Here is a 27599-nt window from a genome sequence, read left to right on the forward strand (position 1 = left end):
ATGCATGCATATGGAAAACTAGCTAACCAGCTAAAACACCAGGCACGGGAGTTACGAGGCTTAAACTTCTACTTGGGCACTCAAAAGTTTCTTGAATGCATAATGTATGTACTCTGCATTTTACAAATATAACAAAAAAAAAAACAATGTAAGGGTAGTCTAAAGAATATTTAATTGAGTCAACAACGTCTAATTACATATTATATATAGTAAACCAGTAAACATAAAGTAAACAAGTATTCTATTGAAGTCTGAGTGTCTCTCATGTCAAACACTGAATCCTAAATTAGATGGATTATTTCTGGACCATTAAACTGTACCATCAGTTTCATTTAAGTTTCATTTAAAAAAAACTATCACTTTACTGTGACTCCTTTTTAAAAGCGCCTCCTTCTCAACTCATAAGACAGCAGGATGGTGAAGCCTGTCTTGCCCCATTTTGCACCTCAACCCTGTTTGCAGCCATCTCAGCACACTGAAAGACCAGCTACAGCTGTACATACTGCACTGTGCAAGTTAATATCATGCTAATTGTTCCTTGTTATATAATTATCATTGAAAATACATTTACCTAAAATGGGATAAGGAAATATTTTGCTCGAGTAAGGACTGCACTGGTGTCAAAGTTAAAAGGAAAACCTAGGTATATTTTGTAACCAGCCACAGACCTACAAAAGTGTGAATGACCTTATGGTAGCTTGATACCATTTTTTTTATTTGTAATAACCTGCTGTCTTACCTCTCTCACTCTCATCTTGGCTCTCTGTTTTTCTACCTCTGCTTGGTAAACATGCCCAGTAAAATGAGACTAGTGGCACCCCTAACACCAGACACATGCTACATCTTTATAAACGCACACCAATTTTGCAGGATACATGAGTTAAAAAACTGACTTGATTTAGATTTGGTTTGTTATTTAGCCCCTATCTAAAAATACATTTTGATTAATTGCTCAGTACTAACGCTGCTTTGCTTGCAAGCTTATAGGCAGTTAAAGCCACCAATATTCCTCACAGTGAAAATACATTTTTGGTGTATTTACATGCTAACAGCTAATATACACTGATACATGTCAAATGTTTGAAACCCAAAAATGACTCAAAACTGTAAACACGTCAACACTTGAAAGTGTTCTTTGGGATGTTCTGCATGTGGTCCAAAAGTTTTCTTTGCCCCAATGTCCTGCATCATGTGGTGTCCCAAGAAGTCTTAAAATATTTAGTTTGGTGTTCTCAACTTTAGCAAATGTTGTCATTCCTCAAATTTATAAGCAATGTTCCTGCAAAATTCAGAATATAATAAACACAAAAATATTGTAATTGGTTGTACTTATTCTTTTTAATTAAGCAAAGTTCAAAAAATAAAATTTTAGGTAAAATCTTCACATTTTAGGTAATGAGGTAAACCTTACTGGACTCAAGAATCTTTTTTTTTTTGTATTGTATTTGTATTTGATGGTATTGACAGTAACAATATTTTTTAACATTTTCAAGCATTTTCTAAAGCATTCATCTGAATAATATTTAATTTGCGTTCTTTTCAAAATATACTAATTCTAATAAATCTAATAAAAATTAAAACTAGAGAACAGTTTTTTTTATAGAAATACATTAAAAAATGATAGTACTTTTATTTTGAAGAAACGACAATTTAAATTAATAATTAACTATTTGTATACATAATTATATAATATGTTAAATTAAGATACTATGTGTTTATTCAGGTAATAGTCCGCAAGTGCACACTATTTGGGCATTTCGAGTAAATATCCCGGTCGGAAATTACACTCAGCTACAGTTTATTGACCTAGAGCCGGAGTCAGCATTCAGAAGTCATTCTTCTTCATGTAGTCTAACTCCAATCCCCAGACGTCTGCAACCTGTCTCTTGGCTGTTAATGTGTTAAACTCCATTTATAAGGTGTTGTAAATATGAGCAGGGGTGGAAGCTGGAACTTGGTATCCTGCTGCGATTCGCTGAACTCATTGGAGACAACACAGAAGAGGTCGCGTGTATCTCGCAAGCCGGCTGTAACTATTTTCATGAACAGCCAGTGGTTTAAAAAGCTGACCTGTGAGAAGAATCAGCTTCAATATTTCTAGCGATTTCAGCAATATCCCTTCCTCATGGCCATGTCAAAGTCTAAGATAGCAATAGGACTTTCAGTATTCGGACTTTTAGCAGTTGTTTTTGGGACTGTCCTCGCGTTTGTGGGACCGGCTGTTGTTAAGGATCAGATAATAAAGGTAAGCTGGTTTTACAAATTTGACAAAAATGAAAAACAAACAAACAAAAAAAACAACAACAGTATTTTGAAACTTAGTTCGTATAGCACAGTACAGCCTGCTTTCAATGAATATCAATGAATCTAACCTGAGGAATTCATTTGGACCATATATATTTTCGACAACAAAACGGGCTTTATTCCAATAATCACGATCCCTATTGTGACTGGTAAATGCTGTTCTCGAGTACACAACTGCGTACAACTGATTTGACTTTGCAAGATCACTTTAATCTCCTTGTCTGTTTAATCCCCCGGTCTATTTGGACTTGTCATCGTTATAACAATTAAAAGAAACAATACGTTTGTGAACATTTTGCAAAACAGCAATTTATAGCCTACTGTACATGTTTGTTTGCTTTTTTTTTTTATTTCGCATCTCTATTGCTCTGTCATATGTTTCACAGAATGTAGAACTCAACCCCCAAAACAAACTGTCCTACACTATGTGGAAAGACATTCCTGTACCATTTTTCATGTCCATATACTTTTTCAATGTTCTCAACCCTGAAGAGATACTGGCAGGAGAGAAACCCACAGTTGAGCAAAGAGGTCCATACGTGTACAGGTGGGTGGAATGGTTTATTAAGGATTCTCTCATGAATCTGATATTATCAAATATAAGATCTCTAAAGACATGCGGTTATTTTTTGGGTTTGTTTGTTGCTTATTTAGACCCATTTATCAATTTATATATTGCACAGTTACACATTTGCAGTAGCCTTTAATGATCATGAAACTATAAATAAATTAATTTAAATGTAACATGTTGGATATGATCTGTATACACAAAGCTTAAGAGGAAACAAATATTGCAGTGTTAATGAAACATTTCTTATTTATTAATTTGTCTATGAATTTAACATTTCAGTTGGTCAGTTCATTTCCACTGTAAGTTTCTAAGTGCTCATATAGTTCTTTAATAAGTCTTAATTTTATCTCTTAAGTATCATGAGTGCTGTGTGCATACTCGAACAATTAATTACCTTATTTTGTCTGTTCTGGTCTGAACTTGATGGAGCAAATTCTTCTGCTTTAGATGTTAAACATGTCTCAACATTACAATGAACCTTCAACATTTCCATAATTTTCCTTAAAATCCATAGCAAATGAAGACAGATCAATGCGCTTGATATGGTGTGGGTAGAGATATGGTATGAGCATGTATTATGGTCCTGTTTTCTTATCATATCCTGTAACATATGCATATAGTTTATTTTTCTTTAGGGGCCCTTTAAAAATAGACACTGATAGTAATATGATTTAAAAAGTAACATTCTCCCACCCCACCCTGCCTGAAGGGGTAAAACCGTAATTAATGTTCACATGTCTATACAGTGGTGTCTGACATGAGAGAACTGGATTGAGATCCAAAATATATCATATTGATAGACACATACACCCCTAGCCTTTCCTCATTCTTTTGTTGAGGCCAAAATGTTAGTAAAATCATGTTTCACTTGTTTTTCTGTTTCTCAGAAGAATATTTCTCAAAAGCTTATTCTTTATTTTATTATTATTTTTTAATGTATTCTTTTTATGTTGTGACAGAGCCAAAGCCAACTTAGAAATCTGTCGAAGCATTAGGTGATGTACAGAAAGCCAAACAAAGATCCACAGACAGCAATGCAATTATTTAGGCATACAAAAACGTTTTGAGGTCTCAGCTTTTTGACACTGATGAACCAAAGTGTTTCTTATCTATGTTTCAATCACTGCTTCTATCATTTTGTCTTAGCAAGTCTAGTCCTCACTTGTGTTCTTATTTTCTTTTATGGGAGTGTTTTTTTTATTCTGTGAACTTAAAATTGTATTCAAATTAAATATTATTATACTATCCCGAAAAGTGATGCAACTTGAGCATTTTCTGTCTACATTTGGTTGAATTATTTTGTCATTTTATATTGAATTTTTGTATTGAATATTTTAAAGTATTTTAAACCTATCATTTTAATTTTATCAACAATTCTGGGTCATGCTACTCATACCTGTCCTAATTTTTACCAAATTAAGAATAGGTCCCTTACAAATTCATTCATTCATTGTCTATACCCGCTTATTCCTAGGGTCACAGGGGTCTGCTGGAGCCTATCCCAGCGCACATAGGGCGAAAGGCAGGGGTACACCCTGGACAGGTCGCCAGTCCATCACAGGGCCACACATAGACAGACAAACAACCACACACACACTTCCTCCTATGGGCAATTTAGGATTACCAATCAACCTAACGTACATGTCTTTGGACTGTGGGAGGAACCCGGAGTACCCGGAGTAAACCCACGCAGGCACGGGGAGAACATGCAAACTCCACACAGAAAGGCCCCAGTTCGACCCTGGGATTCGAACCCAGGACCTTCTTGCTGTGAGGCAACAGTGCTAACCACTAAGCCACCGTGCTGCCTCCCCTTACGAATTTCATCTGTTAAAAGAATCAATAGTGATATAAGTTTTACAAGAGTAAATTGTAGTGAAACAAGTAGTGAAAGAACAGAACCTACAACTCTGAGATTATATGTAAATGATATATCTAAAGTCATAGGCATAATAATTTCATCTTTCATCTAGTTGTGTTCATACAAGGACTACTAATCAAAATATATTGTGTTTTTTACATGCAGTCATCAAGATATTTCATTATGCAGCGTGTGTGTGTGTTGTACTTGGTGACTGGACAGTGGTTTCCTGTTTTTCAGAAGATACACATGACCTATGATTAAGGAAGCACATTTTGCCACATATAACCCTCAAATCATGTGCATAGCTTTTTGCAGTGTGAAGCAATTGAAAACGTGTGATTCATCATGCACATAATAATATTTGTCCCTTTTTACTTTCTTTCTTTACTTATTCTTCCACATTCTTATTATTTATCCTTTCTTTATCTTTTTATTCCTTACATTTGTTTTATATTTTTCTCTCACTCACTAAGGAGTGGATTAATGTATTTTTTTTAATATTGTTAACAAGTTTTATTGTCCTACAAAAAGGTGTGTTGGCAGGTTTACAAAATGCAGTAAACTATTAATACTAAAATACAGGAGGAAAGGGTAAAGAAAATAGTGAAAAGATATGTCAATTTCTAAAAATGCTATTGTTGTCCTGGCATTTGAAACGCTCTCCCTCAAGAGTCTAGTGGTTAGAATATAAAGACAGTCTCATCATTCAACTGACCCAATCTTTCTACTTTTAGAGAGAAGCGTTGGAAAGACAATATCACGTTCCATGACAACAAGACAGTGTCTTATCGTGAATATCGGCAGTATTTCTTTGAGGAGAGCATGTCTATAGGCAATGAGTCCGATGTGGTCACCATCCCAAACCTGCTGGTGCTGGTAAGACACATTGTTAACAGTTTAAGAGAAAAACAACATTTGGGAAATGTTGCTAGTTAGAAAGTTATTCTTTTGTCTGCATTAATTATTACTTATCAATTACCTTAATTATTCTGTATGGATGTTTGTATATTACAATATACATACAGACCTCCCCTCCAAAAATGTGATCAAAGCTCAACCTGGGATGTTAATCATACCTTTTGTCCAGCATATCCACACTATATACACTGCCAAGCTATTAATCACATAGTATATCAGTATATACACTTGGATATCAGATCAACTCCCACAGTATAACAGTAAATCTTATTTTGCTTAATTATTGCCCCAAAGAGTGTTTCCTTTAAATGAACAAGTATCATAATATCTATAATATAACAAACAAAAAGAAATTCATGCTACTTTTGCTGTCATAACACACGGACAATGTTTTATAACCAAATTTTCTTTTTTCACCCCCAATTGATTTATTGTGTTTTAGGGAACATCAGTGATGGTGGACATATTGCCCATTTCATTGAAGAAAATGATAAGTTTCTTTTTCAATACTTTTAAGGAGGGCCCCTTTGTAACAAAAACTGTAGGCGAGCTTATGTGGGGATACAATAGCAAGCTGGTGGACTTTCTTAACAGCATTTTCCCGGGTTTGATGCCAATTAAAGGGAAGTTTGGACTATTTGTTGAGGTATGTAATCTGTGGATTGTCATATATTAGACTGCTGTATATAATACCAGACTAGTATATTGTAACCAGAGTAGTAGTAATAAAATCTGGAGTAACCATTTATACACTTAATATGTGGTGTATGGTAGCACAGCATGTAGAATTGAAACCTCATACCTCTATAGGTTTTGTGAGGAGTTTTGCTGCATGTTTTTGCTGAGTCCATGTGGGTTTCTTTCAATTCCTCAATTTCCCTACTACCTCCACCCAAAAAAAAACAAAACAAAAAAATCAAACACATGCTGGTATGTTGCTCTAACTACATGAATGTTTGTTTGGACGAATATGAATCCTTAACAATCCAGGGTCTGTTCTTACATCGCCCATAGTGTTCCCAGGATAGGCATCTAATCAGTTATGACCAGGTTAAAGCAGCCAATGAAGATGAATTATTGAGTCTTTACACTGTATTTTGTCTGTTGTGTCAAGCATCCCCATTTTCTCTATTCTATTTACTTTACTCTTATTATTTACTGCTATATGTTTTCTTTAACTTTTGTGCAATTTTTGTAATGTTTATCTAACAAATAAAGACGACTTCTTCATTATAGATGAACAACTCCAACACTGGATTGTTTACTGTCTTTACGGGTAAGGATGACATCAAGGTAGTTCATAAAGTGGATTCCTGGAATGGTTTGAAGAAAGTGAGTTATTAAAGTTAGTAAGAGAACACTTTTAGCAGCAACAAAATTGTTTGCATTACAGTATTTTGTCAATGGAGTTTAATTGTTTATACCAGTAAACCCACATTTTCGATTTCAATTTCTTTAAAATGGTTCAGGTAAACTACTGGAAATCAGAGCAGTGTAACATGATCAATGGTACAGCAGGCCAGATGTGGCCACCATTCATGACCAAAGAATCCAATCTTCCATTTTACAGTCCAGATACCTGCAGGTACTGTCTTCACAGTAAAACACTTATTTTTAAGTATATTATATGTGTATCTATGTATGTATTGTCGAAGCTGGACACAGGTTTCTGATATGCATTGTCATCTTTCATATTCTTTAAGCTCACATCAGTTCATTGTAAAGAATGTTTTCTTGTATAAATGTTATGGTTGATTTAAGGTCAATGGAGTTGGTGTATAAGAGACCAGGAACTTCACAAGGAATCCCTGTGTATCGTTATGTGGCTCCAAAAACTCTCTTTGCCAATGGCTCGGATTATCCTCCAAATGAAGGCTTCTGTCCGTGCAGACAATCAGGTCTTCTTGATGTTAGCACTTGCAGGCACAGTAAGTATCTTTGTGAAAATTCAGAGATAGACATTGTGACACCCTTTCTCTCTCTCTCTCTCTCTCTCTCTGTTTAATGTACATATTTTGCATAAATATGACCTAAACATTGTCATGTTTTCATACAAACCCTAAAAGTAGACAAAGAAACCACAATTTAATAATTTAATAATGAAGAAATATTATACTTGATTTATTGAGGAAAATTATAGTATAGTTGTCTGTGAGTGTCAAGATATGGGCACCTCTAGGGTATATTTAAACATAGTTCTATCAAAGCCTGATCTTCACTAGATCTTCACTAGAAAAATCAAGAGTTGTTGGAACAGTGAATTCTTGAACAGTGAAGTTGTGCCAATGAATTATGAAGTAAAATGTCAGCAATGTAAACACTGTCCTTAAATGGATTATTGTCCTCATTAAATGAATGAAGCATAATATTGTTACTTTTTACTTTTAAGACTTTTGTGAAAATCAGATGATGTTTGTGTTTCTAGTCATGCAAATATTCAGAAACTCATATACACTATATTGCCAAAAGTATTCGCTCACCCATCCAAATAATCAGAATCAGGTGTTCCAATCACTTCCATGGCCACAGGTGTATAAAATCAAGCACCTAGGCATGCAGACTGTTTTTACAAACATTTGTGAAAGAATGGGTCGCTCTCAGGAGCTCAGTGAATTCCAGCGTGGAACTGTGATAGGATGCCACCTGTGCAACAAATCCAGTCGTGAAATTTCCTCGCTCCTAAATATTCCACAGTCAACTGTCAGCTGTATTATAAGAATGTGGAAGTGTTTGGGAACAACAGCAACTCAGCCACGAAGTGGTAGGCCACGTAAACTGACGGAGCGGGGTCAGTGGATGCTGAGGCGCATAGTGCGAAGAGGTCGCCAACTTTCTGCAGAGTCAATCGCTACAGACCTCCAAACTTCATGTGGCCTTCAGATTAACTCAAGAACAGTGCGCAGAGAGCTTCATGGAATGGGTTTCCATGGCCGAGCAGCTGCATCCAAGCCATACATCACCAAGTGCAATGCAAAGCGTCGGATGCAGTGGTGTAAAGCACGCCGCCACTGGACTCTAGAGCAGTGGAGACGCGTTCTCTGGAGTGACGAATCGCGCTTCTCCATCTGGCAATCTGATGGACGAGTCTGGGTTTGGCGGTTGCCAGGAGAATGGTACTTGTCTGACTGCATTGTGCCAAGTGTAAAGTTTGGTGGAGGGGGGATTATGGTGTGGGGTTGTTTTTCAGGAGCTGGGCTTGGCCCCTTAGTTCCAGTGAAAGGAACTCTGAATGCTTCAGCATACCAAGACATTTTGGACAATTCCATGCTCCCAACTTTGTGGGAACAGTTTGGAGCTGGCCCCTTCCTCTTCCAACATGACTGTACACCAGTGCACAAAGCAAGGTCCATAAAGACATGGATGACAGAGTCTGGTGTGGATGAACTTGACTGGCCTGCACAGAGTCCTGACCTCAACCCGATAGAACACCTTTGGGATGAATTAGAGCGGAGACTGAGAGCCAGGCCTTCTCGTCCAACATCAGTGTGTGACCTCACAAATGCGCTTCTGGAAGAATGGTCAAAAAATTCCCATAAACCCACTCCTAAACCTTGTGGACAGCCTTCCCAGAAGAGTTGAAGCTGTTATAGCTGCAAAGGGTGGACCGACGTCATATTGAACCCTATGGATTAGGAATGGGATGTCACTTAAGTTCATATGCGAGTCAAGGCAGGTGAGCGAATACTTTTGGCAATATAGTGTATGTACTGTATCATTTAAAAATTAATTTTCTCTGTACCTGGTCATAAAATTATTGTTTTTTATTTCTATGCTTAGCAGTGAAATATTTAGTGTTCACATTTAGTATGTAGCTTGAACAATACATCTAAAATGTATTTGCAAAGAAGTACTGATAACACCCCTGAATCCAGGCAATATATTAAGGTTACGTTTGGTTTGTTCCTTTTAGACTCCCCTGTGTTCCTTTCCTATCCACATTTCTACAACGCTGATCCTGCACTTCTGCAGACTGTCAATGGGCTTAGCCCCAACGAGAGAGATCATGGACTCTTCATTGACATACATCCAGTAAGAAAAACTGTTCACATATAAAAAATCTACTAAGGCAAGCTTAAGGGTCAAGGTAAGATTCTTTAATGCTAAGGGGAATGATTTTGTGCATTTCAACTGCTCTTCATGTAATGCATTGTAACAGCATTAGAGGGGGGCATTTATACGAAGAACTAGTGAGGAGAGACACTGCATCTAAACTGGAAGAAAACAATAGCCATACTTTTCTAATATAGTTCTCATTATTACAATTATCGGTATATCAAATGTTTTAAGAATCATTGTCGACTTCATATAATTCATTGGTAGTCCAATGCACAGTCAAGTTTAGTTATTTAGACAACATGCTGCATTGCTTCTAGGTCAACTTTATTTGCTATCTACTTAAACGATCTGATAAGGTAATTGGAAATTTGTATGAGTATCAAGATATGACTGCCTTAATCATAATTATAGTATGATTTTTGATATTCTAAAAGTAATTAAAAACTGTTATAGACAAACGAAGATTACCTTGATTTTATTGAGTGATAGTGTAAACTGGAGTTTATGGATATAGGCCATGTATGATCCTAGTCATTTGCACAGTAACAAATCAGATCTCAGAACTTGGACAGCTTTCATCCACACACACACATACTGTATATATATACAGTAATGTTTTACGTTGTTTCGACTTACATCGAGTTGAAAAATTTACTCACATATATATATATATATATATATATATATATATATATATATATATATATATATATATCTATATCTCACGAAAGTGAGTACAGTAAATATTTTATTATATCTTTTCATGTGACAACACATTTAACACACCTGCTCCCCATTCACACCTGAGACCTTGTAACACTAACAAGTCACATGACACCGGGGAGGGTAAATGGCTAATTGGGCCCAATTTGGACATTTCCACTTAGGGGTGTACTCACATTTGTTGCCAATGGTCAACGGTTTAGACATTAATGGCTATGTGTTGAGTTATTTTGAGGGGACAGCAAATTTACACTGTTATACAGGCTGTACACTCACTACTTTACATTGTAGCAGAGTGACATTTCTTCAGTGTTGTCACATGAAAAGATAATAAAATATTTACAAAAATGTGAGGGGTGTACTCACTTTTGTGAGATACTGTATATACAGTTATGTGGAAAAAACCCCATTGAATATATATTGAGTTCTGTTAAGAAATGTCAACATGTCAATTTTGATCCTGTTTAAATTTGTACCTGTAGATGAAAGTGATGTAACTGCATGGAAACAAGAAAATATCACTTTATCACTTATTAAACAAAACAAAAATTAGTATTTCACCTGAGAAAAAAGTTAGGACACCCTATGCCCTAATAGCTAGTGTTTCCCCCATTGGCTTAAATAACCTCAGTGAGACGTTTCTTGTAGCCATCTACCAGTTCCTGACATCGACTGGAAGAAGATTCCCCCCCCACTCCTCAATGCACAATTCTTTCACCTGTGTGATGTTTGAGGGGTTTCTTGCATGCACAGAGGATCTCAATTTAGATCTGGGCTTTGACTTGGCCATTCCAGAATTCTCCATTTTTCCTTTTAGGCAAGTCCTTGGTGGATTTACTGGTATGTTTTGGGTCACTGTCATGTTGCACGGTTCAGTTACGCTTTAGCTTCAATTTTTTGACAGATGGTCTTACATGTTCCTCAAGCACCTTCCGATACAATGTAGAATTCATAATGGATTCTATGATGGTGATCTGGCCAGGTCCTGCTGCAGCAAAGCATCCCCAAACCATAAGACTTCCACCTCCATGTTTCATAGTTGGTATGAGGTTGCTGAAATGCTGTATTTGGTATACGCTAAACATGCCCTGTTATGGTGCCCAAATAATTCAAGTTACGACTCATCTGTCTGAAGCACATTATTCCAGAAGTCTTGGCCTTAGGTTGTCTCTGTGTTCTTTGGGAAACTTCAGTCTTGCCCTCATGTTTTTGTAGACAGCAAAGGTCTCATTCTTGCACACCTCTCATAATAATTAAAGTTGTGTAGTCTTTTTCTGATTGTAGATTTATGCACTTTGGCATAAAACTATAGCAAATGCTTGCTGTAGGTCCTGTGATGATATTTTAGGGTTTTTGGAGACGTCTTTAAGGATCTTGTGTTCTGCTCTTGGGGTGAATTTGCTTGGACGGCCTGATCTGGCCATGTTTGTAGTTGTTTTAAAATGTTCTCCACTTGTAAATGATTTTCTGGACAATGGAATGGCTCATTACATATTCCTCTGAGATCTTTTTATATCCCTTACCAGACTCATAAGCATCAACAACCTTCTTTCTGAAGGCCTCAGAGAGCTCTTTGGATCTCACCATAGTGATACCTCTCACTTCAACAATTAAGAGCAAACCAAGCTAAATGTCTGAGGTTTAAATAAGGCAAGCCTCCTTCAAAATGCTCTGTAACAATGTTCTAATCATCTGGCCCTGATGTGATATAGCTGTAGGTCATTTTGTCTATTTTAAGTACAAATAAATGTGGGGGTGTCCTTACTTTTTCCTCACGAGAAATTGGATTTAAAAAAAAAACTTTTCTTTGGTTTTATTTGTTTAGTTATATTATTTGAATCTATATTACTTTAAACACAGTATGTGTGTATATTGTGTGTGTGTGCGTGTGTGTGTGTGATAGCAGATGGTGGATATCTAATCATCATAAAGTGGTCAATTTTTATAGATTTAGTTACTTGTTTTTTAATTCTAAAACTTTTTTCAACTTAACCAGATGAGGAGTCCTGTGGATTTAATGCATGATTGTACAATTTACTAGGAAACTATAAGTATAAAAGCAATGTTTTATCCCAAATCAGGACAATGTTATATACACCAATAAACATCTAAAAATATAAATAGTTATAGTGACCGTGATTGACACCACAACAAAGAATGATAATTTAAGGATGACCTATAATAAAATGTATAAAATGTAATTAAAATTATATTTTTGAAGAATGCATGTAGTCTTCATGAACTATATACAGAGAAACTCTTTTAATAAAACCATTTCTATTGTTTATACAGAAATATAGTAGAAATAACTTTTTGCATTAAAATTAATATATTATTAGTATATTTCTGATTTGAGTAATGACATTTATTGCCAAATTTCATATATAATGTTCATGTGTTGCAGACAGAAAGGTGCACCACTTTTACCCTGTTTCCCACTAAATGACTGAGAAAGAAGAACATTTTAGACTAGTTTCAAGTCTTTTTGTCATTTTTCCAAAATCTAGTGAAAAGCCTTCCCTGGTGAGTTTTTAATATGTCTGTCCTGTTACTTTAATTTTGGATTCAGGGCTAGGTTAAAAAAAAATCTTGAAAACACTGAAGCGTATTATAAAAGGGGGCAAAAGCCATCCATGATTACTTTATTGAATTCATAACTGTGGAAGTGGCCAGGTTCTAATCTGGCCATGCAGAGCCTTATCCTACTCTGTTAATCACAACTCATAAACTAGATTATATCTTATCATTATTCTATATGTGGCAAAATGCCAACTGAGACAAACATACAGCCTTATGCTTCCTGCAGCTAGCCAGTAACCTTTTTTGTTGTAAAAAAATATGTGCAAATACAATAAAACAGATATACAATAGAAACACATCTTATTGTATACAGTCTTAATACATTTGTACAAAATGAACATAATCAATTGAACCTTTAGACAGTGAAAACAGAAGAGAAGTAAGAAATCCTCTTAGTCATTTCAACAGCCTGGATCCATAAACTAAGATCAAAGTTTACAATATTACCTAATAAAATCAAGGTAACCTTCATTTGTTTATAATAGGTCAATTACATTTAGAATACGAAAAAAGACAATATAATTATGATAACAGCAGTCTATTCCAATTACCTTATCAGATTCTTTAAGGAGATAACTTTGCAAATGACCTTAACATAGAATAAATGCACCATATTGTGTAAATATCTAAAGCCAAACTTGTTCACTCTGCATTGGACATCCTAGAAAGGAAAATTATATACAGCTCTGGAAAAAAAAAGAGACCACTGCAAAATAATCAGTTTCTTATGTTTTTTTCTTACAGGTGCATGTATTGGTGAGATGAACAGTTTTGTTTCATTTTTTGTGAACTGCTGACAATATTTCTAAATTCAAAATATAACTATTGTTATTTAAAGTGTATATTTAAAGGAAATGACAACACATCAACCCAAGATCATGCAGTATTTGCAGAGCTTTAATAACTCAAATAAAACAAAATGCAAATAATTTGTAAACAAATTGTGATAATGTTTTGGCTAAATAACATTAAGAAATCAGTATTTGGTGGAATAACCCCAATATGCATGCGTTTCAGCTCCATGATCTCCACCAGTTTCTCACATTGCTGTTGGGGAAATTTATACCACTCTTTTTGCAAAAAAGCAAACAGCTCAGCTTTGCTTGTTGGTTTGTGACCATCCATTTTCTTCTTGATGACATTCCAGAGGTTTTCAATAGGGTTCAAATCTGGAGATTGGGCAGTGTTCTCTTAATTGTTTTTCCAGAGCTGTATAATGTTTATAACAATGGGACCTTTACAGATGAATACAAGTCGAGAGATCAGAACTTCAACTTTAATTTCCTGATTTTCCATCCATATGTGTTAACAACATGTCACCTTTTGCTTGAATCCACACAGTGTGGTGAAGTAATCACAAATACTGGAACATGTAACTGGCAGGTCTTTCTTGTAGCCCAGGTGTACCCTGTTAGATTTATTGTTTAAACCAGAGAACTTTAATCTGACCACTTAGTGGCAGTCTGGTTACAGTGTGGAAGCACAAAAAAATTGAAGGCATGTATAATAGTTGACTGGAGACTAAAGTGAAGTGGATAAATAAGTGAAATCAGGCCCTATGTGAATAAGATTGAAGACCCCTGTATAGTGTATATACACTATATTGCCAAAAGTATTCACTCACCCATCCAAATAATCAGAATCAGGTGTTCCAATCACTTCCATGGCCACAGGTGTATAAAATCAAGCACCTAGGCATGCAGACTGTTTTTACAAACATTTGTGAAAGAATGGGTCACTCTCAGGAGCTCAGTGAATTCCATCGTGGAACTGTGATAGGATGCCACCTGTGCAACAAATCCAGTCGTGAAATTTCCTCGCTCCTAAATATTCCACAGTCAACTGTCAGCTGTATTATAAGAATGTGGAAGTGTTTGGGAACGACACCAACTCAGCCACGAAGTGGTAGGCCACGTAAACTGACGGAGCAGGGTCAGCGGATGCTGAGGTGTATAGTGCGAAGAATTCGCCAACTTCTGCAGAGTCAATCGCTACAGACCTCCAAACTTCATGTGGCCTTCAGATTAGCTCAAGAACAGTGCGCAGAGAGCTTCATGGAATGGGTTTCCATGGCCGAGCAGCTGCATCCAAGCCATACATCACCAAGTGCAATGCAAAGCGTCGGATGCAGTGGTGTAAAGCACGCCGCCACTGGACTCTAGAGCAGTGGAGACGCGTTCTCTGGAGTGATGAATCGCGCTTCTCCATCTGGCAATCTGATGGACGAGTCTGGGTTTGGCGGTTGCCAGGAGAACGGTACTTGTCTGACTGCATTGTGCCAAGTGTAAAGTTTGGTGGAGGGGGGATTATGGTGTGGGGTTGTTTTTCAGGAGCTGGGCTTGGCCCCTTAGTTCCAGTGAAAGGAACTCTGAATGCTTCAGCATACCAAGACATTTTGGACAATTCCATGCTCCCAACTTTGTGGGAACAGTTTGGAGCTGGCCCCTTCCTCTTCCAACATGACTGTGCACCAGTGCACAAAGCAAGGTCCATAAAGACATGGATGACAGAGTCTGGTGTGGATGAACTTGACTGGCCTGCACAGAGTCCTGACCTCAACCCGATAGAACACCTTTGGGATGAATTAGAGCGGAGACTGAGAGCCAGGCCTTCTCGTCCAACATCAGTGTGTGACCTCACAAATGCGCTTCTGGAAGAATGGTCAAAAATTCCCATAAACACACTCCTAAACCTTGTGGACAGCCTTCCCAGAAGAGTTGAAGCTGTTATAGCTGCAAAGGGTGGACCGAAGTCATATTGAACCCTATGGATTAGGAATGGGATGTCACTTAAGTTCATATGTGAGTCAAGGCAGGTGAGCGAATACTTTTGGCAATATAGTATATGTGTATATGTTATAATGTGTATATAATGGTGTCTGTTTCAAGTAACTAATTTGGCAGTGCTTTACAGGACACTGGAATACCCATGAATGTGTCTGTTAAGATGCAGCTTAACCTGTTAATAAAGCAGGTACCAGGAATTGCGTAAGTATAGTTTCAGTGTTGTTTTTCTTAACTTTATCTGTCTTACTTTGTATGAATAAATTCTAAATGTATTTTTTTCTTAGCTGAATCACCCTTTTGTGCTTTTTTAGACAAACTGGTAAAATAGCTGAAGTAGTGATGCCCCTGATTTGGTTTCGAGAGGTATGTGTTATGAATCTGATTATAAAGATAATGAATTTAGTTGATGTTTTGAATGATAATGTTAAAAAATACCTCAAACCCGTTGTCTTTATTCTTAGACCCAGAAGACAGTGAATCAGTCTTAGTGAAACATGTTTCTTGACTTCTTGCTTTTATTATGTATTATTTTTTTATATTTTTAATGTTTAAATGAAGACCTGCTCTCTCTTCCAGAGTGGCTACATTGATGGCCCCATGGTCAGTATGTTCCGTATGAACCTTGTCATTTTACCTATGGTTATGGAGTATATGCAGTACATCTTCATTGGAATTGGACTGTGCTTTATCATAGGAGCAGTGGCTCTGCAACTTAGCATTAAGGTAAATCTCAATGAAAAATAAAACACACTAGACCGCCTTAAATGCTTGTTTACATTTTACAGTTTGGTTGGCTTGCTGTCTCTTAACATATCTTTTTTTTGGTTCATCCAATCGTCCATAACCTGGATGGGCAGAGCTTTAGGAATGTCAGAGTTTTGTTACTGCAGATACGAACTTTAAAAATTTCGAATGTGTTTTGCAGATAGACAAGAAACAAGGGACATTTGGAGTCACAGGAGACCAGGGGGTCAGCCCTAATTAATTTAAAAAAAATTTTTTATAAGATCCGTAGTTTTTTTTTTTTTTTGCCACATACTATATATTTCTATAAACTCCGAGTCTAATTTTGATTGTAAGCTGTTTTGAAAATCATATGTGATTATTTCTTCTAGTCCAATAATATGCAAATTAATGATGACATCAATCAGTTCTCCTGTTTGGCATATGATCAGGCTCTGAACATTCTTGACCTGCATGCTTGCTTTTCATGCTTAAATACGCTTTATGTAAGAACCTTGCAACTCATGAATTAACATTTAATCCAAAAACTTAACATAAGTGAAATATACATGTGTTATAAAGCGTTACATATACTGTAAGTGTTGCATACAATATACTGTTGGGATACAGCTATTTTTGTTTGGACCCATTCAGCACTGTGCAAAAGTCTTATGACTTTATGAGTTCTTTACTGCATCAGTAAAAAATAAATAAATGAATAAATAATCATATAGAATAATAATTAGATGTTACAGAAATATTTTGTATGTCTGAAAAAGGTGACATAATAAGTAATAAATCTAGCTTTCAGCGAATACCTGCAAAAACAGAAGCAGAACTGTCAAGGTGTCCATATGAACTGTGACATTATCTTATATAAAGTGTACCTGGAACTAATAATTCATTTTTAAACCACACAATTTGTGGTGTAGTGCTGATTTGCTGTTCTGAATAGATTTATTTTTGTAGAAATTGTTTTATTTAATTATTTTTTCGATTGCGTTTTTTGCTTTACGGCATTTCTTTTATGCTGTGTCTTAGACCACAGTGCTTTATATGATGGGGAAGATGAAAAAGGAAAATATCTCGATGACCACATTGTTTAGTACAAATACTTCATATATCACTGTGTGAAAAGTCTTGCCAAGCAGGTGCATGCACATAAAATGGTATTCAGGTGATTCCTGCTGCCTGTGGTGGTTAAAGGTGCAGTAGAAAATTCAGTTTTAAGCAATAATGCAAAGTGCATTGGATTGTAAATTGTACTACATTGTAATCTCAAATATCTGCCTAGACACCATCACAGAAATGTTCTTGTATTCTCAATGATTGTATACAGCTAAATTAAAATTGATTTACAATTTTGAATTTTAATTTACAAAAATGAATTACATGCATATAGTGCATTTGCATTTTCCTGCTCATGCTTGGCATATACAACATTTAGTGGTCCTGGAGGCCTATTTGGTAAATGTGAATTGGTTATTTACAGGATTAAAAATTTCTGTATTGTTTCTATGAATGATTTAACAACTGATTCTAGTTGTGGTTTAATTAAGCTGAGATCATTCGAGCATTGATTATAATACAGTCTGCTTTTGTTTTTATAGGGAAGCAATAAAGACACAAATCATGACCCAACTCAAAAAGAAACATATATTGCAAAAGATACAGGTGGGTTTTTCCTCTTTAAACTCTCTCTCTTCTTTTCTGGCTATTGAAGCCCCACACAACACATCCTTTCATGCTTTCTCTTTTCGGCTATTTAGGTTTTATATCTCTTCATTATTTCTAACTCTCATACTAATGTGACTTACAGAAGTTCACATATTGATGAAGTATAAGGGCAGTTCAAGTCCAGAAATACCCAAGATAACTGATCATCTTCCACAGCATAATAGAGTAAATGATAGTTACATATTATTAAATGTTGTATCATGGTGAATGGTGAATCATGATATTAATTAATGGTGTAGGAATTACTGCACTTATTAATATGTGGTCACCCCACTGTTTTGAGACAATTGGATAAGTGGCTGCTCAGAACCCAAGTTTCAATGCAAACACAGGTATAATGCAAACACAGTGTAATAACCAAGACAGAGGGGAAATGAAAGGTAAACAAATTAATGTGGCTATAAGAACAAGGGAGAAACCAAGTAAATGAATTAAAATACAAAAACTGTGACAAAGAACAAAAATGTAGAAGTAATGAAACACAACAACAGATAAAGAGACAAAACAATCCAAAGGCATAATCCAAACTGTAGTCAAACAGTCACAGGAGAACAGGGCAAAAAAGGGATATCAAAGGCAGAGCAGAAATTAAAAAAAAATTAAATAAAACAACAAGCAAGTTGAGTGGATCGGTTATTGCCTCTTGGGAGTTTAAGTCAGTGGCCGTGAGTTAGCAGAAGATGTGGATTTGCTTGCTGTGACGCAAAGTTCAATCTGTGTTTGGCCTCCAGCCCTTGAGTTTGACACTTGTGTTATAGCTGTAACCATGGGTGTCGATAGGTTATTTTTATTAGTTATTTATAGATTTAGTTATAGTTATAGTTATTTATAGATTTATAGATAGGTTATTTTAACAGTTCTACTCAGCCCTCCTAAAATTCTGCCATTCTCCATAAACTCTACACAAATTCGTGATCTCCTCAGTCCCCTTTAAATTTCATATGAAAACGGCGGCAGACTTCGGCTCCTCCCCATCTTTCAGCGCGTTCTTCAATCTGCAGACCGCGGCGTCACAGAGCGAGGATCAGAGGACGTGTGTGTTTGTGTGTGTGTGTGATCAGGAAGACTCGTATTTGGCTTGTTTAGTACTCAAATGTTAAACCTTTATTTATTACCCCCCTTAAATGAAAATTCTTGAATCGCCCCTGTCTGTAACTAAAAAGGTATAAAAACTAGCATACATTTGTGAGGCACTCAGTTATAGTTAATAGTTTGCTTCTGCATCTTTCATGAAAAACTGTTTAGTCATCATGAGCATGTTATGTTCTGTCTATGAAAAATCAGAAAACCTACATAAAATACATGAAACATTATATTAATTAGGAAAAGATTATAAGTGTAAGATTAAGTGTACTTTAGTCTTATACCTTTATTTCTATGTTCACAGATAGAAATTACAAATCTGTGCAGATGTAAACCCATGATCATTGGACAATGAAGAAACTCCACTGGCACAGAACATCAAGTATTACAGTGCTTCCTCTGCTTTCACAGCACAGACTTTCTTCTGTCCTAATTTTAAGAATCATAGAAAACTAATGGTGGCGTTTGTCTTCCTTATTCTGGGATTATATCTGTGTAAGATTTCAGCTGGGTTGCATGTTTTCTTTAATGCATTTTATAGATTATTCTTTCAAAGGCTTTTTATCATTCAGTATTTCAACTGGCATGGATTAACAAAAGAGCTCTGTTCATAAAATACTAAAAGCACAAATGAGTTTCCTATTTTACTGTAAAGATGTTTATTAAAAATGTTTATTGAACATAAAGAATGACAATAAGCAGTTGTTAATTGTTTTTAAATATTCTGTGCTTCTTGGTTACTGTTTGTGGTTTATACCAGGATTGGAGCTTTTATTTATCAATCCACAGGATGATATTCTATAGCCTGGTTGTGTAAGTGTGTACAACACTAAATTTGTACTTTGTAGAAGCACCTTTTGATTTTCTTACACCACTTAACCACTCTTTTTGGGTAAGAGTCTGTTAGCATGGCACAACTTGCCTTGGCAATATTTTCCCACTCCAGATGTACCTAGAACATTTCTTCTACAATCATCATAATGTTAGGGCATCTCCGGTGCACATGTAACGGTGCTGAGTTACATTCTCAGCTCTGGCAAGGTCAATCAAAACATTCCTTTGTTTAACTGGATAAATGATACCTAAAGGTTTTGCACTAAAATAAATTGATATGTACACTATATTGCCAAAAGTATTCGCTCACCCATCCAAATAAACAGAATCAGGTGTTCCAATCACTTCCATGGCCACAGGTGTATAAAATCAAGCACCTAGGCATGCAGACTGTTTTTACAAACATTTGTGAAAGAATGGGTCACTCTCAGGAGTTCAGTGAATTCCAGCGTGGAACTGTGATAGGATGCCACCTGTGCAACAAATCCAGTCGTGAAATTACCTCACTCCTAAATATTCCACAGTCAACTGTCAGCTGTATTATAAGAACGTGGAAGTGTTTGGGAACGACAGCAACTCAGCCACGAAGTGGTAGGCCACGTAAACTGACGGAGCGGGGTCAGCGGATGCTGAGGCGCATAGTGTGAAGAGGTCGCCAACTTTCTGCAGAGTCAATCGCTACAGACCTCCAAACTTCATGTGGCCTTCAGATTAGCTCAAGAACAGTGCGCAGAGAGCTTCATGGAATGGGTTTCCATGGCCGAGCAGCTGCATCCAAGCCATACATCACCAAGTGCAATGCAAAGCGTCGGATGCAGTGGTGTAAAGCACGCCGCCACTGGACTCTAGAGCAGTGGAGACGCGTTCTCTGGAGTGACGAATCGCGCTTCTCCATCTGGCAATCTGATGGACGAGTCTGGGTTTGGCGGTTGCCAGGAGAACGGTACTTGTCTGACTGCATTGTGCCAAGTGTAAAGTTTGGTGGAGGGGGGATTATGGTGTGGGGTTGTTTTTCAGGAGCTGGGTTTGGCCCCTTAGTTCCAGTGAAAGGAACTCTGAATGCTTCAGCATACCAAGACATTTTGGACAATTCCATGCTCCCAACTTTGTGGGAACAGTTTGGAGCTGGCCCCTTCCTCTTCCAACATGACTGTGCACCAGCGCACAAAGCAAGGTCCATAAAGACATGGATGACAGAGTCTGGTGTGGATGAACTTGACTGGCCTGCACAGAGTCCTGACCTCAACCCGACAGAACACCTTTGGGATGAATTAGAGCGGAGACTGAGAGCCAGGCCTTCTCGTCCAACATCAGTGTGTGAACTCACAAATGCGCTTCTGGAAGAATGGTCAAAAATTCCCATAAACACACTCCTAAACCTTGTGGACAGCCTTCCCAGAAGAGTTGAAGCTGTTATAGCTGCAAAGGGTGGACCGACGTCATATTGAACCCTATGGATTAGGAATGGGATGTCACTTAAGTTCATATGCGAGTCAAGGCAGGTGAGCGAATACTTTTGGCAATATAGTGTATGTGCAGTTGTGCTGAAAATTTTGAAATTTGAAGAAATTGTTAAACATTGCCGTTTAATTGGAAAACATGACTTATAATGCAAACGATTTTTTTCTTATTTAAGGATAGTGGTCACATGAAGTCATCAATGGAAAATAAGAGGTTCTGTTGATAATAAGCCACGGTCAGGTAGACCAAGAAAGATTTCACCCACTAATGCAAGAAGAATTGTTCAGGAGGCAAAGAAAAACCCAAAAACAACTTTGAGAGAAATACAGGCTGCTCTGGAAAAAAGTGTTGTTGTTTCAAGAAGCAGCAATAAGGAGGTACTTGAATACAAATGACCTGCATGGTCGAGTTGCCAGGAGAAAGCCTTTACTGCACCCATGCCACAAAAAGACCCGCTTTCAGTACGCGAGACAGCACCTAGACAATCCTCACAGCTTCTGGAGCAGAGTCATTTGGAGTAATGGGACCAAAATTTTACTTTGTAGTCACAACCATAAACGCTGTGTTTAGAGAGGAGTCAACAAGGCCTACAGTGAAAAGAACACCATCCCCACTGTAAAGCATGGTGGTGGATCTCTTATGTTTTGGGGCTGTGTGAGCTCCAGTGGCACAGGTGGCAAGATGAATGCAGCATGTTATCAGAAAATATCAGCAGACAATTTTTGCTACAGCAAAAAAGGTGAAGGTTCTGGAGTGGCCATCACAGTCTCCTGACCTTAATATCATTGAGCCACTTTGGGGAGATCTCAAACATGCAGTTTGTGCATGACAACCAAAAGATTTACAGGAACTGGAGGCATTTTGCCACGAGCGGGCAACTATACCACCTGAGAGAATTAAGGACCTCCTGCACAATTATTACAAAAGACTGCATGCCATCATTGATACTAAAGGGGGTAATACATGATATTAAGAATTAAAGGTATGCAAACTTTTGATCAGAGATTATTTCCTCATTTTCTTTATTGTCATGTTTTGTTTGATGATTGTGCCGTTCTGTTATGCCTTACATATGAACTGGTTTCCTATAAGAAATAAAATATATTTGTTTTGGCTTCTCACCCATGTTTTCTTTAAAAAATAGTACACATCTTGCAAATTCTCCCAATGTATGCAAATGTATATATTTTTGCAAACTGAATATTCAGTTCTTTATTAAGAAATGTAAATAATTTCTGATCCTGTTTTAATTTGTACCTGTAGATGAAAGTGATGTAATTGCATGTAAAAAAAACAAAATATTATTGTTTTCTTATTAAACAAAAGAAATCAACAACAATGATTATTTCCCCTGAGGAAAAAGTTAGGACACCCTATGCCCTAATAGCTAGTGTTTCCCCCATTGGCTTAAATAACCTCAATGAGACATTTCCTGTAGCCATCTACCAGTTTCTGACATCGACTGGAAGAAGATTTCCCCCCACTCCTCAATGCACAATTCTTTCAGCTGTGTGATGTTTGGGAGGGTTCTTGCATGCACAGTCCATTTCAAATCACCCCAGAAGATCTCAGTAGGATTTAGATCTGAACTTGCCATTCCAGAATTCTCCATTTTTTTCCTTTTCAGCCAGTCCTTGGTGGATTTACTGGTATGTTTTGGGTCACTGTCATGTTGCAAGGTTCAGTTACAATTTAGCTTCAATTTTTTTGACAGATGGTCTTACATGTTTCATTTGCTGAAATGCTGTATTTGGTTTATGCCAAGCATGCCTTGTTATGGTGCCCAAATAATTCAATTTACGACTCATCTGTCTGAAGCACATTATTCCAGAAGTCTTGGCCTTAGGTTGTCTCTGTGTTCTTTGAAACTGCAGTCTTGCCCTCATGTTTTTGTAGACAGCAAAGGTCTCCTTCTTGCACACCTCTCATAATAAAGCTGTGTAGTCTTTTTCTGATTGTAGATTTATGCACTTTGGCATAAACTGTAGCAAAAGCTTGCTGTCGGTACTGTGATGATACATTTAGGGTATTTGGAGATGTCTTTAAGCATCTTGTGGTCTGCTCTTGGGGTGAATTTGCTTGGAATTAATAACATTACACATAATCTGTATTGTCTTTAAACATCAAAAGCATACATAATATCTTTCTCTCTCTGTCTTTCTTTGTCGAGCTATAAGTCCTAGTCCTGAGCTCCCAGTGTTCTGAGTTTCCAGTGTGACCACTGCTTCTACCCTTGGTTGGAGTCTTGCGGGGCTGGCTCATTAGGGATAAAATAGGGATAAGATAGTAATTTTTGGAGCATACAATTTCCTAAATTTCAAGGTCACTGCTTCGTCCTATGAACAAAAGAGCAGTTTTATAAGCATATTTCATGAGTTACATATATTTTGAAGCTCAGAATAAAAAACTTCAATTAAATTTAAAAAAGAACATTAATCAAAATTAGAGAACACTTTCAGATACCTCCCAGTTATTGGTGTTAATCTGGCACATGGCACTAATTTCTTTAATTATGTGACAAACCCTATTTAACTGCCTAACTTTCCAGTTTTCACTGACGTTGCAAGATGGTGAGCCATACTAAAGTGACTGAAACCCACCAGCAGCAGGTTGTCCTGATGATGGCCAAAGGTATGACCTTTTCAGCCATAGCAAGAGAAGTTGGTCGTTAAATAACTGTGATTTCTACAATATTGCATCTTTACAATGTCACAAACTCATTCGTCTTCCAAGAAGGCTGGTTGTCCAGGAAAGACAAATGCAAGAGGACAGGATAATGCAGAGAATCTCAATGGGCAAACAGTTCAACACTGCAGCTGGGATTGCTTGCCAATTCAGTGCTGAACAGAGTAAGCATCTGTTTCATCATACAGTGTCTTGATGTTTAAGAGAATTTGAACTGAAAGCCCAATTTGCAGTTACCAAACCTCTCATTAACAGAAAGAATCAAAAGGCTAGATTAACCTTTGCTGAGGAACAGCAAAGGTTATATTGTGTGGACAGAGGAGAACTGGTCCAAAGTTCACTTTAGTGATGAAAGCAAGTTTAATTTATTTGGGTCCGATTGGAAAACATGTTCGTCATCAAACTGGGGAAAGACTGAACCCAAAGTGTGGAAAGAAGTCAGTGAAAGGTGGAGGGAGAAGCGTCATGGTTTGGGGGATGTTCTCAGCAGGAGTTGGGACTCTTACACATCTACATGGCAGAGTGAATGCAAATGTTTATCAAATTCAAATTCAAATTTTATTCGTCACATACAAAATCATACAGTATGACATGTAGTGAGATGCTTATTATGACTGTCCTACATTTGAAGAAGAGTATAAAGTATAAAGTAAAGTGTGTGGACAAGAAAAGTATAGGGATATAGGTAATAAAATTATAAATGGAAAAATAGGAAGAATAAAAACTTAGTAGAAATTAAAGACATGGTAAATTATGAAAAACACCAATAGTTATGTAAAGCCGATTGTGTATCGGATATACATATACAAATATACGTGTATATAAAAAAATATAAATATATAAAAATGTGTATATAATATAAACATAATAATATAATAATAATATAATACAATATATTATACACAATATATTATATATTATATATAATAAAATAATAAAATAATTTAATAGTATAATAATATAATAGCTATAACTATAATATGATAATGATAATGTAATATAATGTAATATTTATATATATATATATATATATAAATATTACATTATATTACATTATCATTATCATATTATAGTTATAGCTATTATATTATTATACTATTAAATTATTTTATATATATATATATATACACTATATTGCCAAAAGTATTCGCTCACCCATCCAAATAATCAGAATCAGGTGTTCCAATCACTTCCATGGCCACAGGTGTATAAAATCAAGCACCTAGGCATGCAGACTGTTTTTACAAACATTTGTGAAAGAATGGGTCGCTCTCAGGAGCTCAGTGAATTCCAGCGTGGAACTGTGATAGGATGCCACCTGTGCAACAAATCCAGTCGTGAAATTTCCTCGCTCCTAAATATTCCACAGTCAACTGTCAGCTGTATTATAAGAACGTGGAAGTGTTTGGGAACGACAGCAACTCAGCCACGAAGTGGTAGGTCACGTAAACTGACGGAGCGGGGTCAGCGGATGCTGAGGCGTATAGTGCGAAGAGGTCGCCAACTTTCTGCAGAGTCAATCGCTACAGACCTCCAAACTTCATGTGGCCTTCAGATTAGCTCAAGAACAGTGCGCAGAGAGCTTCATGGAATGGGTTTCCATGGCCGAGCAGCTGCATCCAAGCCATACATCACCAAGTGCAATGCAAAGCGTCGGATGCAGTGGTGTAAAGCACGCCGCCACTGGACTCTAGAGCAGTGGAGACGCGTTCTCTGGAGTGATGAATCGCGCTTCTCCATCTGGCAATCTGATGGACGAGTCTGGGTTTGGCGGTTGCCAGGAGAACGATACTTGTCTGACTGCATTGTGCCAAGTGTAAAGTTTGGTGGAGGGGGGATTATGGTGTGGGGTTGTTTTTCAGGAGCTGGGCTTGGCCCCTTAGTTCCAGTGAAAGGAACTCTGAATGCTTCAGCATACCAAGACATTTTGGACAACTTCATGCTCCCAACTTTGTGGGAACAGTTTGGAGCTGGCCCCTTCCTCTTCCAACATGACTGTGCATCAGTGCACAAAGCAAGGTCCATAAAGACATGGATGACAGAGTCTGGTGTGGATGAACTTGACTGGCCTGCACAGAGTCCTGACCTCAACCCGATAGAACACCTTTGGGATGAATTAGAGCGGAGACTGAGAGCCAGGCCTTCTCGTCCAACATCAGTGTGTGACCTCACAAATGCGCTTCTGGAAGAATGGTCAAAAATTCCCATAAACACACTCCTAAACCTTGTGGACAGCCTTCCCAGAAGAGTTGAAGCTGTTATAGCTGCAAAGGGTGGACCGACGTCATATTGACCCCTATGGATTAGGAATGGGATGTCACTTAAGTTCATATGCGAGTCAAGGCAGGTGAGCGAATACTTTTGGCAATATAGTGTGTATATATATGTATGTATATATATATATATATATATATATATATATATATATATATATATATATATATATATATATATTATAGATATATATTATAGCTGTTTATATATATATATATATATATATATAAACAGCTATAATATATAGTATATATCAGACCCTTCTTCGACAACATGCGGTTCCTTCCCTGCATTCATCACCCAACCAGCCAGCAATTTTCATGCATGACAATGCCCCCTGTCACACAGCAAAATGGGTAAAGCAGTTCCTTGAAGTTGAAAACACTGAATGGCCAGTCCAGAGTCCTGATCTAAACCCAATAGAAAACCTCTGGAAAATCCTTGGCAGCAAAGTTATGGCCAAGAAACCCACTACAGTCACCAAACTGTGGAAAAGACTGAAGAGTGGACCAAAAATCAAACCAGAGCTGTGTGAGACTAGTGACATCCTGTGGCCAGAGATGTGCTGTAGTCATTCAAAGTAAGGGCCTGTGCACTTCCTACTAACTGCTGAGTGTTGTAACCTTCAGAAAATTTAGTTGTAATCTTTCTCTGTGCTACAGTCATTGCTGTTCTCTAATTTTGATAATCTGTAAAGCTGCTTTCAGACAATGTCAATGTCAGATAAATTGAATTGAGTTCAGTTTATCTGTGGCAGATTAACTGCAGTTTATCAGTTTAATTGAGGCAGCTCCTGGAGGATGAAAGAATTCTAGAATACTAGTTTTTCACAAAACTAGTGAAAAACAGTCAGAAAAGATGAGTAGGGAAAAAATGTCAGTGGCCTCCACCTGTAAAACCATTCCTGTTTTGGGGGTCATGTGAAAAAATTAGGACACGACATGAAAGCCTGTGTTTTTTTGATCAACACTGATCTGTTGACATATTCAAGTAATATAAC

At 37.0% G+C, this 27599-nt stretch overlaps 1 protein-coding gene across 5 annotated transcripts; it reads left to right on the forward strand.

The window, feature by feature from the left end:
- The first annotated feature begins 1781 nt into the window (after window positions 1-1781).
- scarb1 (scavenger receptor class B, member 1) lies at window positions 1782-22913 on the forward strand. Of its 5 annotated transcripts, none has more exons than XM_058412473.1 (14): window positions 1782-2245; window positions 2691-2851; window positions 5474-5615; window positions 6175-6303; window positions 6894-6989; window positions 7127-7242; window positions 7419-7585; window positions 9568-9686; window positions 15930-16003; window positions 16114-16165; window positions 16379-16525; window positions 16728-16772; window positions 18136-18199; window positions 19650-22913. In XM_058412473.1, the coding sequence occupies exons 1-14, from the start codon at window positions 2126-2128 to the stop codon at window positions 19676-19678; spliced, it is 1461 nt and encodes a 486-aa protein (XP_058268456.1). In that variant the 5' UTR covers window positions 1782-2125; the 3' UTR covers window positions 19679-22913. The 5 variants fall into 5 exon arrangements, with proteins under 5 accessions (XP_058268456.1, XP_058268454.1, XP_058268457.1 ...); XM_058412471.1 differs by having other exon boundaries at window positions 1788-2245; window positions 6100-6303; window positions 19650-22910; XM_058412474.1 differs by lacking the exon at window positions 16728-16772 and having other exon boundaries at window positions 1789-2245; window positions 6100-6303; window positions 16379-16402; window positions 16497-16525; window positions 19650-22910.
- The last annotated feature ends 4686 nt before the right edge of the window (window positions 22914-27599 follow it).

The sequence above is a fragment of the Hemibagrus wyckioides genome, linkage group LG16 (assembly GCF_019097595.1).
Source record: "Hemibagrus wyckioides isolate EC202008001 linkage group LG16, SWU_Hwy_1.0, whole genome shotgun sequence".
Taxonomy (NCBI): domain Eukaryota; kingdom Metazoa; phylum Chordata; class Actinopteri; order Siluriformes; family Bagridae; genus Hemibagrus; species Hemibagrus wyckioides.

Coding starts and splice junctions, on each gene's coding strand:
- scarb1 (XM_058412471.1), top strand. CDS start 2,126: ATGGCCATGTCAAAGTCTAAGATAGCAATAGGACTTTCAGTATTCGGA. Junction 6,304..6,893: donor AGTTTGGACTATTTGTTGAG/GTATGTAATCTG, acceptor TCTTCATTATAG/ATGAACAACTCCAACACTGG. Junction 18,200..19,649: donor ATATATTGCAAAAGATACAG/GTGGGTTTTTCC, acceptor CTATGTTCACAG/ATAGAAATTACAAATCTGTG.